The sequence below is a fragment of the Eimeria mitis genome, genomic scaffold (genome assembly GCF_000499745.2).
Source record: "Eimeria mitis Houghton genomic scaffold, Emh_scaff17, whole genome shotgun sequence".
Classification (NCBI taxonomy): Eukaryota; Apicomplexa; class Conoidasida; order Eucoccidiorida; family Eimeriidae; genus Eimeria; species Eimeria mitis.
Genome location: NW_024015083.1, coordinates 5,001 through 20,508, shown reverse-complemented (window position 1 = coordinate 20,508; position 15,508 = coordinate 5,001). Strand labels below are relative to the sequence as shown.

The 15,508-nt window shown below is 47.0% G+C and overlaps 3 protein-coding genes across 3 annotated transcripts; all 3 read right to left on the bottom strand.

The window, feature by feature from the left end:
• Nucleotides 1-44: 44 nt before the first annotated feature.
• On the bottom strand, nucleotides 45-8,585 carry EMH_0015800 (uncharacterized protein; the record flags this gene model as incomplete). The annotated part of the gene is made up of 24 exons (XM_038022342.1): nucleotides 45-213; nucleotides 381-499; nucleotides 962-1,138; nucleotides 1,253-1,430; nucleotides 1,559-1,850; nucleotides 1,959-2,148; nucleotides 2,387-2,575; nucleotides 2,699-3,027; nucleotides 3,167-3,293; nucleotides 3,456-3,653; nucleotides 3,744-3,971; nucleotides 4,188-4,463; nucleotides 4,637-4,717; nucleotides 4,873-4,980; nucleotides 5,075-5,218; nucleotides 5,317-5,451; nucleotides 5,643-5,681; nucleotides 5,866-6,117; nucleotides 6,318-6,445; nucleotides 6,599-6,758; nucleotides 7,228-7,363; nucleotides 7,508-7,630; nucleotides 7,871-8,069; nucleotides 8,354-8,585. 24 exons carry the CDS (start codon nucleotides 8,583-8,585, stop codon nucleotides 45-47), a joined length of 4,209 nt encoding a protein of 1,402 aa, XP_037878196.1.
• Nucleotides 8,586-11,131: 2,546 nt separating this feature from the next.
• EMH_0015690 (uncharacterized protein) lies at nucleotides 11,132-12,070 on the bottom strand (the record flags this gene model as incomplete). Its single annotated transcript, XM_038022341.1, has 3 exons — nucleotides 11,132-11,218; nucleotides 11,701-11,748; nucleotides 11,936-12,070. 3 exons carry the CDS (start codon nucleotides 12,068-12,070, stop codon nucleotides 11,132-11,134), a joined length of 270 nt encoding a protein of 89 aa, XP_037878195.1.
• Nucleotides 12,071-12,833: 763 nt separating this feature from the next.
• EMH_0015580 (proteasome subunit alpha type 1, putative) lies at nucleotides 12,834-15,225 on the bottom strand (the record flags this gene model as incomplete). Its single annotated transcript, XM_038022340.1, has 9 exons — nucleotides 12,834-12,887; nucleotides 13,042-13,085; nucleotides 13,242-13,297; nucleotides 13,487-13,553; nucleotides 13,765-13,837; nucleotides 14,024-14,151; nucleotides 14,331-14,429; nucleotides 14,761-14,872; nucleotides 15,142-15,225. The coding sequence occupies 9 exons, from the start codon at nucleotides 15,223-15,225 to the stop codon at nucleotides 12,834-12,836; spliced, it is 717 nt and encodes a 238-aa protein (XP_037878194.1).
• Nucleotides 15,226-15,508: the final 283 nt, after the last annotated feature.

The following is a 15,508-nucleotide window of genomic DNA, read 5'->3' as shown; positions in this document are numbered from 1 at the left end:
GTTACGCGTACGCTTGAAAGCACAAAGACAGCAACGTATGGTGGCTAGAACTTGCCTGCAACATCCGAGAGAGTGCTGAGCATGTTCACAACCCTCTCCTTGAATGGCATGACATGACGCATGGCATTCATTGCGTTTAATGTCATTTGAGACTCCTCAAGTAGCTCCTGGACCTCAGCCACACGTCCTCCTTGTAGGATACAGTAGTAGTCACTATAAAACAGAAAGCAGAAACCTTGGAAAGCTTTTCGGTCAACCTCTGAGTAGATGACGATAAGGTCTTGCTGGAGTTTGCATGCATGAAGAGTCAAGGCTTTGCCCGTAGCGTGCCAAAGGGAAAAGCTCCAGCTAAAACTGAAATATCCCGTGCCGTAACCTACCGAGTTTTCCATTTGCCAAATTCAAACATGCACGACTTCCACATGTTTTCGATGTCCTTCAGTTTTCCTTCGATCACCAGCTGCTTGTCTGCTGACTCGCAGATGTCGAATATGTCATCCTATGCCAGCATAGCCAATTGACCACAACTTAGGGAGAAGTGAGATTGCATTTTACTCGAGCTCTGAAAGAAACTCCCCGAGTCTAACGGCTGTAGGAAAAGGCGATGCTAAATGCTCTACGCTAAACACAAAACCCTTAGCCCGGTATGTACTTTGTATTGAAGCAAGTCTGCGTCGACCAGGGCCTGCAGACGTGTCATTTCATTGTCGATGCCAAGAGATTTTCCAGTAATTTCCTCCACTTGCTTCCAATGGCGCGCCACGATGGAAGGTTTGCTCAGCTCTTTTAATAGTGGGAGAACCTGAAACACCATTATTTGTGCACATATATATATATATATATATATATATATATATATATATATATATATATATATATATATATATATATATCAAATTGCACTAGTTTCCCCACAATTGCATATATTGGCACGGGTGCAAGCTGCTGTGAAGTGGAGTACCTCTGTGAAATCATCGATTTCTTTCTTTAATTCAGCAAAGGCATCAGACGTCTTGAGCTGCTTGGGCAGCCGCTTGCAAGCATCCGAAAAGTACTGAATTCTTTCAGTCATGAAAGGAATTTGGGGAGGGGCTTCTGCCCACAAAATGTCCTTCCACTCTTTAATCGTATCTACTACCTGCAAAGGAAAAACACGAACCACCACGCTCTCGCTAGGCACATGGAAGTTTTCTAAGCAGTTACTCTGCTTTGTTGAGAACCCATCCTCATGAAAAAGTTTGCGCCTGCTCACTTGAACATAGATATCGTACAAAAGGCTCAAGTTCGCTAGCTCCTTCTTTGTTTGCTCGAGCTCTGGGTACGCCTGATGGGGGAAGCCGAAAAGTTCCTCTCCCGCATGGTAGATCTCTTGTTTGCGAGCTCGGACATCGCATTCTGCCTTGAACCGTTTCACTCGCTCTACGGCATCCCTTTAAGATAGTATCAGCACAGCCACAGCTTCGCGCAGAGGTTTTCTGGGGGCCGCACGTCTAGGGGCATGACGTGGAGCTGCCTAGGTGAAAGGCTTCAAATACAAGAAACGTGTGCTACTGCTAACCTAGGTTTTATGCCGGGACACGCAGGCCCATTCTTGACGAAGTCTTCACGGAATTGCTTGGAATCGGCTTTCAGCGTATTTATATTGAGAATGAGCTCTCGTTTGTATGTAGACTGCATCTTCTGCAAATTTGCTTGGGCTTCCTGCGCCTCCTCGATCAGCTTTGACCACGAGGAGCGGAGAAGCAACCTCTGGTCTTGTTCATCCTTGTCGATGAGAGTCACATTGCCAGGCAGGTACCGATCTATCATACTGTACATCGTAAAGACGGGTTCGAATTGTGCCTCTATGTCTGCAACGAACCGAGGATAATCACAGGGACAAGATATTTTCAACTGTTTAATGTTCGTGCTAAAAGGCAGCTACGAGTTGCGCGTGGCTGACGAAAATGTTGCCTTACCCGACTCCTGTTGCGTTATCGATGTGAGTGTATCCATAACGTGCCGTAATACGTCTATATCAGTAACTGGACGGTGCAGGCCCTTGGACCCCTGTCTTATTTGTTCCGTTAATGCTTCGAGGCGCTCCTTTGCAGTAACGTGCAGCTTGCTGAGGTAATAAATATTCCATCGGCGAGCTAGCTCTATCAGCTGAGTAACATGCAACATCAAGAGGGAAGTGACCAGAATGCCTCATCTGATGCACGCATGGACACCTGAGGTAAAACGGCATTTATCCACCCTTACGCCTGAAACTGTTCTCTGCTTCCGACGTATCCTACATATGCTTGCATGAACTAAGCTCTTAAGTAAATCTCCCGTAATACGGTAATACAAAGAGGAATATTCTTCTAGTCAGATCACTCAGGCAGCTCGAAGCAACTTCTACCTGAGGGTACAGGGCGGAGCTGTTTATTAGGAGCATTCCAATGGGCTTGGCTTGTTCCATCTTTTGTAGCTGAGTTTCAACTTCCTGGAAACTCTTTAGTTTCTTTTCAAAGTCTTCCAACGACGGGTTCTGTTTCTCAAAGGCCACGTAGTTATCTTTGCAAGGCTCCATCCATAACCATTTGAACACCTGAAAAAAAGGAAACCCGAGAACTGGCTACCGTTTCTGAACCCACCACTTGAAACAAGCGGGTCGTTTGGTAAGCTAAACACTTGGACTAAAACGACACAAAACGTAACTGCAGGGCCTCACATCAAATTTGACAAGATACTTGGCCACTTCATCTCGAATGTTTTGAATAGACCCGAAAAATCCCAGCAGGACCTTCTGTATATCCCTTTCGTCTTTAATGCGCGAACTAAAGCCGTTAGGCCTGGACGAAGCAGGGGTTTCCTCCCCACTTTTTTTATCGTCCGTACCCCACTGCCGAATGCACTTTGAACAGTTGAGGACAGCAACTGCTGAGCGGTTTATAGCTTCTTGAAACTCGTCGATGGACGGGTGAAGCCGCACCCCCGTGCCGTCCAGTTGAATGTCCACTTCAAATATGGCATTCACAGGAGCTTTAGATGCCCCTGAACCTGAAAAGCGAACACCAAGCAAAAATAGCGACAAATGCATATACAGTGACTGGCTCCGATTCCACAATAGTGTGCAGAAGTATATTTGAACAGCACGAGTTTGCGCCTCGGCTAGGAAGGAACCAGCACGATGGATTACCCTGTTGAGCAGAGTACATGTGGCGCCTCAGAAAGTCAAAGGACCTTCGGGTGGCAAGCAGAATGGCCTTGTACAGGTTCCATTCGTATTGGGAATTAATTTTTTCAGCTTCCTCCTTATAAACAATCTGCAACGTCATGAAGAAATCTTGAGCGGACACCGTACTGCGCTTTCATGCGATATGCTCTGTGGGGATGCCACACCCTCACCTGACTCCTTATGTGGAACTGCTTTTGCAAAGCTGCAGCTACAGCGTCCCTCTAGCCGGCAACCAAATGCATTCGCTTACAGGATCACCCTGGTGCTCCGTAACCTGCTTGTTAATAACTTCCAGCAGGTCTCTGACGGCATTCTCGATCTCCAGAGAGCGTGCATTAAGGAGCTCAGCTGACTTGGCAACGTGATGCTCTTGCATCTCGACAAATCGATTGAGAGATATTACCTCCCCTGGGGCGGGTAGATCGACTAGGAGAGTTTCACCCAAAGACTGCAGAGCATCATATGAGCAGATGCGGCTATGTACTTGAATGCATCAAGCGGATATATCATGTGTTCACTGAATGAGGGGTACACCCACCTTTATGTTATTCTCAATCCTGTTCTCCACAATGTCATTAACTGTCACAACCAGCAGGTCCAGCTTCTCCAAAGCACTGGTTGAAGACTGCAAGAAGCTTTCAATGTTTAGAGAAGCCCACGTTAAACTATGCAAACCTGGATTAAGGTGCTTCTCAAAATTGTCAAGATGCCTTTGTAGGAGGCCTGCTGTGACCGGTCGAATTGCTGAAGATACCCTTTGGTATTCCTGAGGTGCAGCATAGCATTCCTGTTAACCGCACTCATCAATGCGTCTGGAGTGCCATTGTTCCTCTCCACAGATGCCCGGCAGAGCCAAAGTGTGTATCTTGTTTTGGTCGCAGTGCGGCATTCACGTGCAAGTAAAGGGCAGCGCATGCATACTGCCAAAAGCTCCATTTTCTATCGCAAAGGGAACTAGAAGGTGCATGTGACGCTTGCGCACATCGAGAATGAACTTCAGCTCGTCGTAACACCACTTGAGTTTATTCCCCCTCAGGAAAACTATACGGCCGCTATCGGGTATCTCCATTTCCATCCTCTCCATGATTTTCGCCTCCCGAATTAACCGTGAAATATCACTATCAAAGTTAATCGACAACTTTCCCGTACTTGGGTTCCTCACAAGGAGGTTACTGTTCAAACAGTCGGCTGTGGCTTGAACGCAATCAGTCCATGCTTGATGCCACCTCAGTTCGTATTCAACTAGCGTCTCAGCCACCTGGGGAGAAACGAAGATTCCAAAAATTCTTATGTAGCTTACACACGCTGTCTACTGTCCGCAAAAGCTAGAAAATCCGTGTATATAGCCTTGAAACACCCCGCGTGCACTCCACACTCGGTAAGATCACATATCCATGCATCCAATTTTGCAACAGCATGCTAAAAGCTTACTCTGTTGTATAGCTTGATTGTGCGTTTTCCCTCTTTTGTTGCTAGAGCAGACGGATACAGCTGAAACTGCTTCATGGGATCCTGAGAATAAAATACAAAACATCAAGGCCTGCCCGTAACTACACGGTTTCTTTATTTTTTTTTTCTCATTCTCCGTTCGCTACTCTGCAGAGAGCAGCACTGTGAGTCAGGCCCAAATGTTTCCCGCAGGCCAAACATTGTTCCAAGAAGATTACCTCAATCTTCTTCAACAGATCCCGAGCCCATATAATATTGTTAGGAATGGGCGGCATGTCTTTGCTCGGTGGCGGGGTGGTCCTGCGCCGTTCGTATTCCTCTTGAATCTGCACGTGAACTTGGAGACGAAACCAGCATCTTTTCAGGGGCAGCGTAAGAGGAGGGATCACTCTTACGGGAAATGTTGGGATACGTTCTTACCTGGACGAGTTCAATGCTGTAGCGATGAATAATCAGGCTGATTTTGCCTTTCAACTCTGCCTTGAGGCCTTCGCTGTAGACGGTTTCCTGCAGCTTTTGGAGCAGCCTCAGCGATTCATCGATTGACGAAGTTGTCTCGAATATCTGCATTCCAACATAAACATTTTGCGGCTCCCATGAAACCAGTTGCCAGCAGAAGAGAAACACGCTGTGACCTAACACAGGAATCCGACGCTATGTACCATGTTTATCTGTGGCAGCATGTCGCTCTCCAAGTTCGAAATACGAACGGAAAACTCTACAAAATCTCGGTCAAAGCGGTTGTTGTAGAAGTCTAGGAGGTCATGGCGCTTGACTTTAAAGTCATTAAAAATAGACTGAGTCCACAGCAAAGCAACGAGCGTGCTTTTCCAAACACGTATATTATTAGTATAAACAGTTAAGTAATATAAAGCCGTCAAGCCCGTGGAACCCACACACAGCACGTGAGTGTTTCATACACGGGCAGCATCTTGTGCTGTGGTAGTAGACGTGCTTGAACAATTGTTTGCTCGCCAGTTTAACGCACCTTAAAACGATCCACAAATACATCCATCCCTTCGAATCTCTGCTCCGCAATATTCTTGAATTGCTGAACCGTTGAGTACTGTCAAAAGCATCACAAGCACGAGAATACACCCAAAATAGGACAACGAAATACATTCGCCATCAGCAGTCTAAAGTGAAACCTCGAAACGCGCCAGAGCTGAACACAACGTCCCAGCAAAGCAAGAAGCCCAAGTCGCATCTACCATGGTTATCAGCTTCTGAAGCCTCCTGCAGAACAAGTCCATCCTGCCGAAGATTTCTTGTTCAGACAAGTCCAGCTGCTTCCCCTTTGGGACTTCTATCAGGTTTTCCCGGGTAGCCCGGTACTGTTCATGGTATTCGTTGTTAAGCATTAAACAGTACTCCAACATGGGGATGATAACAGCGGGTTCCCGCTCCCACAGCGCTTCGTGGTGCTGGCCACCCGTAAGCCACGATCGGCAATTCGTTATCATCTGCGTTGAAGCAATGTTGCCATACACACACATATCAACAGGAGGCATGTATATATATATATNTATATATATATATGCATATTATATATATTATATATATTATATAGATAGATAGATACTAAGCACTTCATAGGCAGCCAGTCCTGCTACTACTACATCTGGAGGCTGATACACATCAATACGCCGAAACAGCAGCTTACCTGCTTGGATATTTTTGCGAAGAAGGCAACCATGCGCTCCGTTGTGTTATAGTACCGCGATATAGAATAAATCATCGTTATCGCGCTCATAAGCGGGCTGAGGCTTTCAAGGATGCTTGCGGGGGTTCCTGAAGGCGACAAAGACGTAGCATTTCGCAGAGCCTACTATCTCTTTTCATTCTGTTGTTTGATACAAGTTGCAGCCAGCAGGGCAGGCAGGGAAAGCGAGAGAATACTATTGTATGACATATATATAGCGTAGACCAGCTGGCGAGTTGTACCCGAGTACAGAGGATCTACGAATCTTTCCAGCGTTGTTAGATACTTCACATTATCCTTGGCTTCGTTGAAGGCCTCGGTAATGGCGACATCAAGCAGCTTGCACCGCCGAAGAGTGTGGAAAACTGCTTGGCGCGACTTGGGGGAAACTCCAGTCGTCACCTGTTCGTATGAACACTCGCATGGCTCGAGGCTAGTTGAGCCTCAGCTTATCGGGGTATAGCTTCCCCATAGAGAAACGAGACACTAGAGAATTTTGCAGAAAGGCAGGTATAGAACGATATTCTAATTGAACTAATTTATCTAAACCTTTTTACTGAATTTAATGCGATGTTGACCCACTTTCGTGACGGCATGAAGCACTTGAAACACGGTGTGGCAGACATCGCTCTTCAGCTGCTGAATTATAGAACTCAGTTTTCGCATTCGACTCCTCCAGATTTCAATCTACGCGCAGAAAGTAAGGGAGTTCTTGAGCAACACAAAGCTAAAACCCTAAACCCTAAACCGTAAACTCATACCCAGGCTGAAACCTCTAACTCTGTCGATCTGAGGCCACCCGAACTCGCCACAAGACACATATTCAGAAGGAGCTTGCCTCGCTGCGGGGGCCAATGTCAGCCTGGTTTACTCCCTTTTCCAGTGAAGTTCCCAGGTATTTCTCAATCTGCCGACACCAATCGTCTAATAGTTCCTCAAAGTGTTCCACCACGTCTGGGTCCTTGGCAGAAGCAGTGTAATCTCTCTTTATATCAGCTAGAGAGAACCTGTAGAAGTTCAGCACCAGGGGGTGAATCGTGCCGATATTGTTTTTGAAATGATGGATGCGTGACCACAGAAAAGAATCTCACAACACTTCAGGGTTTGGGGTGTAGGATTGGGCAGGGTATACGAGTGGTCCCCCCATTCACCTTGGATCTGGCTTCCTTAGCTGAATGCCATGAGCAAGGGAATCAATTGCATCTCCCAGCTCTTTGCAGAAAGTACGAGTACATGAAAGGAGTTCATTACGCTGTTCTTGAGGACACTTCTTCCTGCGGGCACGCCATCTAAACTGTCCACTGCTATTCAAGAGGAGCGAAGGATGAACGGCTAAAGGAGGCAGTGCTGACCCTCGATTCCTTCATCGTTGCGGCCTCTCTTTCTTTTGGCTCAAGCGAAAAATGCCACTTTTTGTGAACTCCCCGGTAGGAGAAAGTAGTTGAAGGCAAGACATGTTCCTGCGCTGACTGCTGATTTCAGTCTTTATGCACACTGTTTCCCAGTCAGCTTACCAGTCAGAGTTATCGAAATGCTCCACTGCAGGAAGGAAGATGCTCGACAATGTGGTGTGGAGACCCTGAAGAGGCGACTCTGGGAGTTCGCCGAAGAGCAGCTCAGTGTCTGCTGCTGTGTTCAGATTGAGCGATTTCCCGAAGGGAATCGTTCGAATGAAGTAAACATGTTTACAGCCGGGTTCCTCTGAAACTCCTTCTGTACCGCAAAGCCACCGATAAACCCCGATATGGAGATGAAAGCCACCGGCAGCCTGTGCGCGAGCGCCTCAACAAGCGTGAGAAATGCTGAACTTTTTTGCACACTGTTGTTCAACTGTGTACTGGTAGCTTCCTGCTGATTTCTACGTCTCAGTCTACTCTATATCTACTCTTTTTCTACTCTATATCTACTCTTTTTGATGCAGATGCTCTGCGTCGAACTTTTCAAGGCTAAGTTAGAGATGTGTTGCGTTCTTTGTTCGTTTCTCATCGCCTGCGCACCTGAGCAGGTTAGCTTTCCTGGAATATCTGACTGTGCGGCTGAGGAGCCGCTTTTGATTTGATACGAAAAAAGTAAATGCTGTGTTTCTGAAGTTCCTTTTAGGAATGGATCGACTTTCGAGGCAAACTGCTCTCTAAAATTGCTTTCAACAAGGGGTTCGAACTCCGTTAAGTCAAAAGAAGAAACAACTTGCGACACCATCCACCTGTGTCGCGGCGTGAGTGACGCCATTTTTGCTGGAAGTCATGCAATGCTTCTCAGCTTCTTTTTTGTTGGTGGAAATTAATTGAAACCAATATATTGAAATACATGCAGCAGGTGTGTGCTGCGAACAGATACTGCTGCTGCAACCCTTCGGCTCGCGCCAACTGCTACGCGTGTGCAGCAGTCATAAGGCGTATCTGAACTGTTTTCGTACCCGCAGCAACACGAAATAAAGAGAAGGAAGTTTCAGCAGAGCGACAAGCTCCATAGAGAGACAGTCGCTCGTCAAGGGAAGGTCACCTAGGTGACCTCAGCCACGAACCAGCAAACACAGTCAGTGGGGTTGTCCGTGGCTTTTGCAGGTGTAGTGAGAGCGAGAGAGCAGCATTTTAATTTTAATAAGAGAGGAGAAGAGGGAGAGTTGGAGGGATCTGCTCGATAGACCACAGCCGCCAGGTGCACCGGCAAGGGCGGCGCTTCGAGGCCTCTATGCGAAACCCAAACACATATTGCAATAAAAGAAAGCGCTAGAAAAGGAAAAGAAACGGTCTTCACATAAGTTCTGCATTTCAACGAAACACCTTTAGCTGGCAATGGTCTGTCTGTCAAGCCCCATTAACATGCAGCAGCCGGCCGGCGCGCCGCCTGTTGCATCTCTGCTGTGCCTCCTTTTGGTACTTCTTCTCTAGTATCTCCCGAGTGTAATGAAGAACATGCAAGAACCGGCTTCAACACGAGCCTTGGGGCTCACTGGCTTGGTTATTTCAGCACTTTTATTACTGCAAACCACCAGAACTGCCTCCACACACTCTGCTGAAAGAGATCTCCAAGGAAAACAATCCCTATGCAAAAGTACAAATTCAAACAAAAACAAGAAAGAAAGAACCGTCAGGCTGATCGGTAAACTAGCCTACACCAGCTTCAGAAACACTGCTCGGGGGGGAGCTGGGGGGGTGGGTGGCAACAAGCGACAAACAGGAAGCCTCAACGCCCCCGAAACCCTAAACCCTAAACCCTAAACCCTAAACCCTAAGCCCTATGTTCGTTACAAGATGGCTAGACAAAGGCATTTGATCAAGCCCAGGCCCGAAGTATACCCATTCAAACTCCTGAGGGGCATTCAGCTTCCCCGTACCACTTGGCTTTAGGGTTTAGGGTTTAGGGTTTTGGGTTTAGGGTTTTGGCAGCTTCAGAGTGAATCACTGTCACTGGGAAAGGCAAAACCTCTGTCTGCAGTTTATCTCCTTTTGTATCTTTTAAAAGTTTCAGCCCCTCAAGGGGGGATGGCTGCACCAAATATACAAATACAACAAAACCTAAACAAACGTAAACATACTATAAGCCTATTAAAAACAAATAGAAACACGCTATAAACAAATAAAAACAGATAATAAACAAATACAAACACACACATGGTGCTCTTGCTTCATCGACAAATAATACAAATTTATAGATTTTGATGAAAAAGCTGCAAAATTTGACTTTCTTTGTGCTGCGGTGGTGGGGAGAGGGGTCGCTATTGTTTCTCTCAATAGATTGTTGCTGTCTCTTTCTGTCTCTGTCTCTCTCCGTCTCTCTGTCTCTTTCTCTCTCTCTGTCTCTGTCTCTCTCTCCGTCTCTCTCTCTGTCTCTCTCTGTCTCTCTCTCTGACGACAGTGTTGTAATCTCTCTCTATTAAGATAAAGCTACTATTGTTGTTTCTCTATCACGACCCTATTCCTGTCTCTCTATCTATAAACCCACTGTTGTTGTCTCTCTCTCTCTCTTTCTTTCTATAAAGACATTGCTGTTGTCTCTCTCTATAAACACAATGTTTTTTTTTTNTTTTTTTTTTATCTATAAAAGCACTGTTGTTGTTTCTCTATCTATATCAAGACACTGTTGCTGTCTCTGTATATATCACTACCCTTTTCTCGTCTGTCTATCTATCAACAAACTGCTGTTGTCTCTTTCTATAAACAAACTGTTTTTCTTTCTCCTTCAAGAGAAGGTTGTTGTTATCTATTTATAAATAAACACACTGCTGCTCTCCTCTCAATACACTGCTTTTGCCTCTGTTGCTGTCTCTGTCTCTCTTTCTCTGTCTCTCTCTCTGTCTCTCTTTCTCTCTAGATTCTGTTGCTGTCTGTACACTGCAACCAACACAGCAATGTGTGTAGCTGAGCTGCAGGTGCAGCAGCAGAGACAGCAGCAACACAGACAGCAGCAACAGAGACAGCAGCAACAGAGACGCAAGAGGAGACACCGCTTTATATTAAAGAAGAGACAAACCCTCAGGAGTTCCACTGGCAACCATTAGCACTAGGCTGGGGTTTTAGGGTTTAGGGTTTAGGGTTTTAGGGTTTAGGGTTACATACTGCTCGATGTTTCAAATCCCTAAACCCTAAACCCAAGGGATGCAAACCCTAAACCCTAAACCCTAAACGACAAATCATCGGCTCGTTTGGAGCCAGACAAAGAGGAACAAAATAGGGTTTAGGGTTTAGGGTTTAGGGTTTACATTGGGAAGACAAAGTCCATGAGAGACAAAACTATAGAAAATAAACAGCAGCGTTGGCTGCTGCAAGAGTCATTCATTGATACTGCTGTTGCTGCTGCCGCTGCTGCTGCTGCTGCTGCTGTTGCTGCTGTTGCTGCTGCTGCTGCTGCTGCTGCTGCTGCTGCAGCGTAATTATTTAGTTGTCCATGTCTACATCTTCTTCTTCAGCGAAATCATTTGTTTCTGTTTTTTTTGCAATTCCGAGTTCTTTGAGTTCTTTTTGTTGTTTTTCTGTTATATCTTTTATAAGGGTTTTAATTTTTTTATTTATTTCTCTTTTTTCTGCTGCCTCTTTTGGGAATTTCTTTCGCAGTTTTTTTCTGCGCTGCTTCAGTATTGCTATTTGTTGCTTCACCGCTTTCCTCTCAGCCGCATGGCGCTGAAAACACACTCATGAGGGTTTAGGGTTTAGGGTTTAGGGTTTAGGGTTTAGCGAGGCATACAATACTTGGGGGGTCTATATGGCTCAGGGTTCAGTGTTAAGAACAGCAGCTAAACCCTAAACCCTAGACAACTTCATCAACATACATAGAACAAATCTAGGGTTTAGGGTTTAGGGTTTAGGGTTTAGGAAGATAACAAGAAGACCGCTCAGCCACTCACCTTGAACACGCTGTGGCTCGAGGTGCCTCCTTCTCCGTCCTCATCGTCCTGCAGAAACCCCCAAACCCTAAACCCTAAACCCTAGACCCTAAACCCTAAACCTCCATTCCTAGACTACAAACCACGTTTACCGTGGTTTTGAGCGCAATTAGGGCCCCCATCAGTGCCTGGCGGGCCCCTGGGGCCCCTAAACCCTAAACCCTAAACCCTAAACCCCAAACCCTAAACCCTAAACCCTAGAGGTTTTCTTGCTCGCCTGTGTTGCTACAACCCCCCCTTTGCTGTTTTTTTGGGGTTTGTCTTCATCCATTGCCTTGAGGCCGTCGGGGCGACGGCCCTTGCGCTTGCGGGCCTTTGACGCCTTCCCCATTCTCCAAACCCTAAACCCTAAACCCTAAACCCTAAACCCTAGAAACCGGCAGTATACACTCAATTTAAACCTTTTGCTCCTCTCTATATGCACAACTAACGCCACCACCAAGGCCCCACGGTGGACCCGTAAGCCCCGAGCGGACCGTAAACCCTAAACCCTAAACCCTAAACCCTACACAGTATTCTCTAAACCCTAAACCCTAATACTACCATTGTTATTCTGTGAATAAACTATTTTTATACAGAAGGAAACCGAAAACCGCCAACCCAAACCCTAAACCCTAAACCCTAATCTCAACCGACGAGCCCAAAGCGTACAGGCTTTACTCTGGCCTTCTCTTGTTTTGAGGCTTAAACCCTAAACCCTAAACCCTAAACCCTAGAAAACGTATCCCAAACCAAACCTAAACCCTATACTCTAGACCTTATCCTAAACCCTAAACCCTAGACACTTGGGTTCAATGTAAACCCTAAACCGTAAACCCTAGACTCTAGACCTTATTCTAAACCCTAAACCCTAGACTATAGACCTTTTCTCTAAACCCTAAACCCCGAGACTATAGGCACTGTTCTAAACCCTAAACCCTAAACCCTAGGCAGATGAACTCAAAACAAGTCCTTCAGCGTTTCAGTCGGTCTGTGTCTAGAGACACACCGAAAAAGGTCCAAGGTGTTGGGTTACTGTATCTTAAACCCCAAACCCTAAACCCCAAACCCTAAACCCTAAACCCTAAACCCTCGACGCATGGTTTGAAGCTCTTCTACTCGGGGTTGTCCACAACCATCTCCGCGCTCTCACCCCCAGCCTCAGAGCTCTGCACATGCACCGCAAACCCTACACTTTAAACCCTAAACCCTAAACCCTAAACCCTTGTTTCTTTAAGCCACTTCCTACGGGCGCAGCACAGCAACTTAAGATATCGATGACTCAAACCCTAAACCCTAAACCCTAAACCCTAAAAGACGCACCGCAAGACGGTCCACAAGTGTTTGCAGTTCCTCGTGGTTCAGCTCTGCATACAGAAACCCTCAACACAAAACCCTAAACCCTAAACCCTAAACCCTTATTTATGGGGTTTATTCTATCCGCAGAAATCGCAGTTTACACGCTGCCTGCTGCACCGAGCCGCTGAAGACGAAACCCTAAACCCTAAACCCTAAACCCTCACCGCGCCACGGCTGGCCGCGACCCACAATGCCAACACAGAGACATTCAGCCGTCAGCCTGAGAAGAGCAAAACACCAAAACCCTAAACCCTAAACCCTAAACCCTAAACCCCAAGCCACAAATGCGGCCTTGGATTGCGGCCTCAAGCTTTGGGCCCTACAACACAAGCTCTTGCAAAACCCTAAACCCTAAACCCTAAACCCTAAACCCTAGAAATTCGAATAAGAAACCTCAATCCTAACCCACTCGGTGTCAGCTGCCATGGAAGCCTTCAGAGCCTTTGCGGCGTGCAGAAGAAGGTCGTCTAACGTTGCTGTACACACAACCCCAAACCCTAAACCCTAAACCCTAAACCCTAGCTTGCAAGTAAAGGTGCGCTGAAGCCCTATCATCACCCCGGGCTGTGTGCCGAGTGCACCACGAGGCAATCGGCCAGCAGCTAGGGTTTATGTATCCTCACTGACGTCTAGGGTTTATGGTTTAGTCGCAGGTCTAGGGTTTAGGGTTTAGGGTTTAGGGTTTACCAGAGGGGAAAGTCTGAAAGTGCCTCTCAAGGTATGTCTTCGAGGCTTGCGATCGCGCACCGAAGGCAATGGCCTGCATCACACCAAACCCTAAACCCTAAACCCTAAACCCTAAATCCTAAACCCTAAACCCTAAATCTTCATATCTAAACGATGCGAGCGAGTCAGCAAGTGGTTTTGCGTGCCACCTGTGTATGCTCCCGAGGGTTTTCGGGTGAGGGTTTACAGTGTATTCTAGGGTTTAGGGTTTAGGGTTTACGTTGTATTCCGAGTAATTGCCAGAAGGACAATTTTCAAAGAGGCGGGGACCCGAGGCGTCGCATGCAGCCATAAGCAGCCCCACACCATACGGCCTCTTTCCGCTTCTCTGTGTGTTGTTCTGACACTCTGCACCCACATAAAACACGAGGGTTTAGGGTTTAGGGTTTAGGGTTTAAGAGGGGTTCAAGCGGACGAGGGTTTACGGTTTATACAGGGAGCTTCGCCAGAACCAGTCGAGTAAATCACCTCCCCACCTTCACCCCCCCAACCCCCCAAACCCTAAACCCTAAACCCTAAACCCTCACTGTCAGCCACAAGAAGAGCAAGTCTGGCGGCGGGCTTCTCCGTGTCGTAGGTGAATTTGTGTTGGAGGCAGGCGTTCCTCATGATCTCGCACAGAACCTCTGCAATACAAACCCCAAACCCTAAACCCTAAACGCTAAACCCTAAACCCTACTCACTTCGGCCAGAAGGAATGTCGGCACATCCATCCATAGGCAGAGCTGGGGACTTTAATTTTATTCTAACGAGGGTTTAGCACCTTAGTTCTAGGGTTTAGCTTGAGGGTTTAGGGTTTATTTCTAGGGTTTGGCGTTGGTGGGTTTAGGGTTTATCCCTCTGGTTAGCTGAGGGTTTCGTGTTTATCTCTAGGGTTTGGCGAGGCTGTTCGGCCTATCTATAAGGTTTCAAAAGGGCCTAGGGTTTAGGGTTTAGGGTTTAGGGTTTAGGGTTTACTAGCATCCGCCGTGATGCCCGAGATTGCAACGCCAATGTGGTCGTCGATACAAAAAAGTTTTTGCTGGTACCCCGCCAGCTTGGAGGGGCTTTTCTTCAGCGAGCATAAAACCTTAAAAAAAAAAAAAAACATAAACCCTAAACCCTAAACCCTAAACCCTGAGAAGAAAAAGGCGCTCGGCGTTTGCTGCGCATTCGGGGTGGTTTGATGGTAACCCTAGAGGTTATATGTGAGGGTTTGAGGTGCAGCGCTGTCGAAGAAGGGTTTAGGGTTTAGGGTTTTGAGTGCGGCTGTGCCGAGCAAGGGTTTAGGGTTTAGGGTTTAGGGTTTACCACGTAGCTATCCGAGCGAAGCCCGACGCAGCAGGTACCCTGCGTCACCGCCTGCTTTGCATACTCCACCTGAAACACTCGGCCCTGGGGGGACCAGGTGATGCAGTCTGTATCATAGAGGTTGCGGTACATCTTCTGCTGCTGCTGCTGCTGCTGCTGCTGCTGCTGTTGCTGCTGCTGTTGCTGCTGCTAGTTTTTTTGTATGACTGTGTGCATGCAGAGGCAGTGCTCCTGGGGCTGCTGCTGCGGCGGTAGTAGAAAGTCTTGTTGATAGAGAAGCAAATCAAAGCTTTGAGATTTCTGCTGCTGCTGCTGCTGCTGCAGCAGCTGCTCCTGCTGCTGCTGCAGCTGATGCTGTTGTGGCGGTTCGCTGCTGCAGCTGCAACCCGTGTTGCTGCTGCCCAAGGTGCCGCAG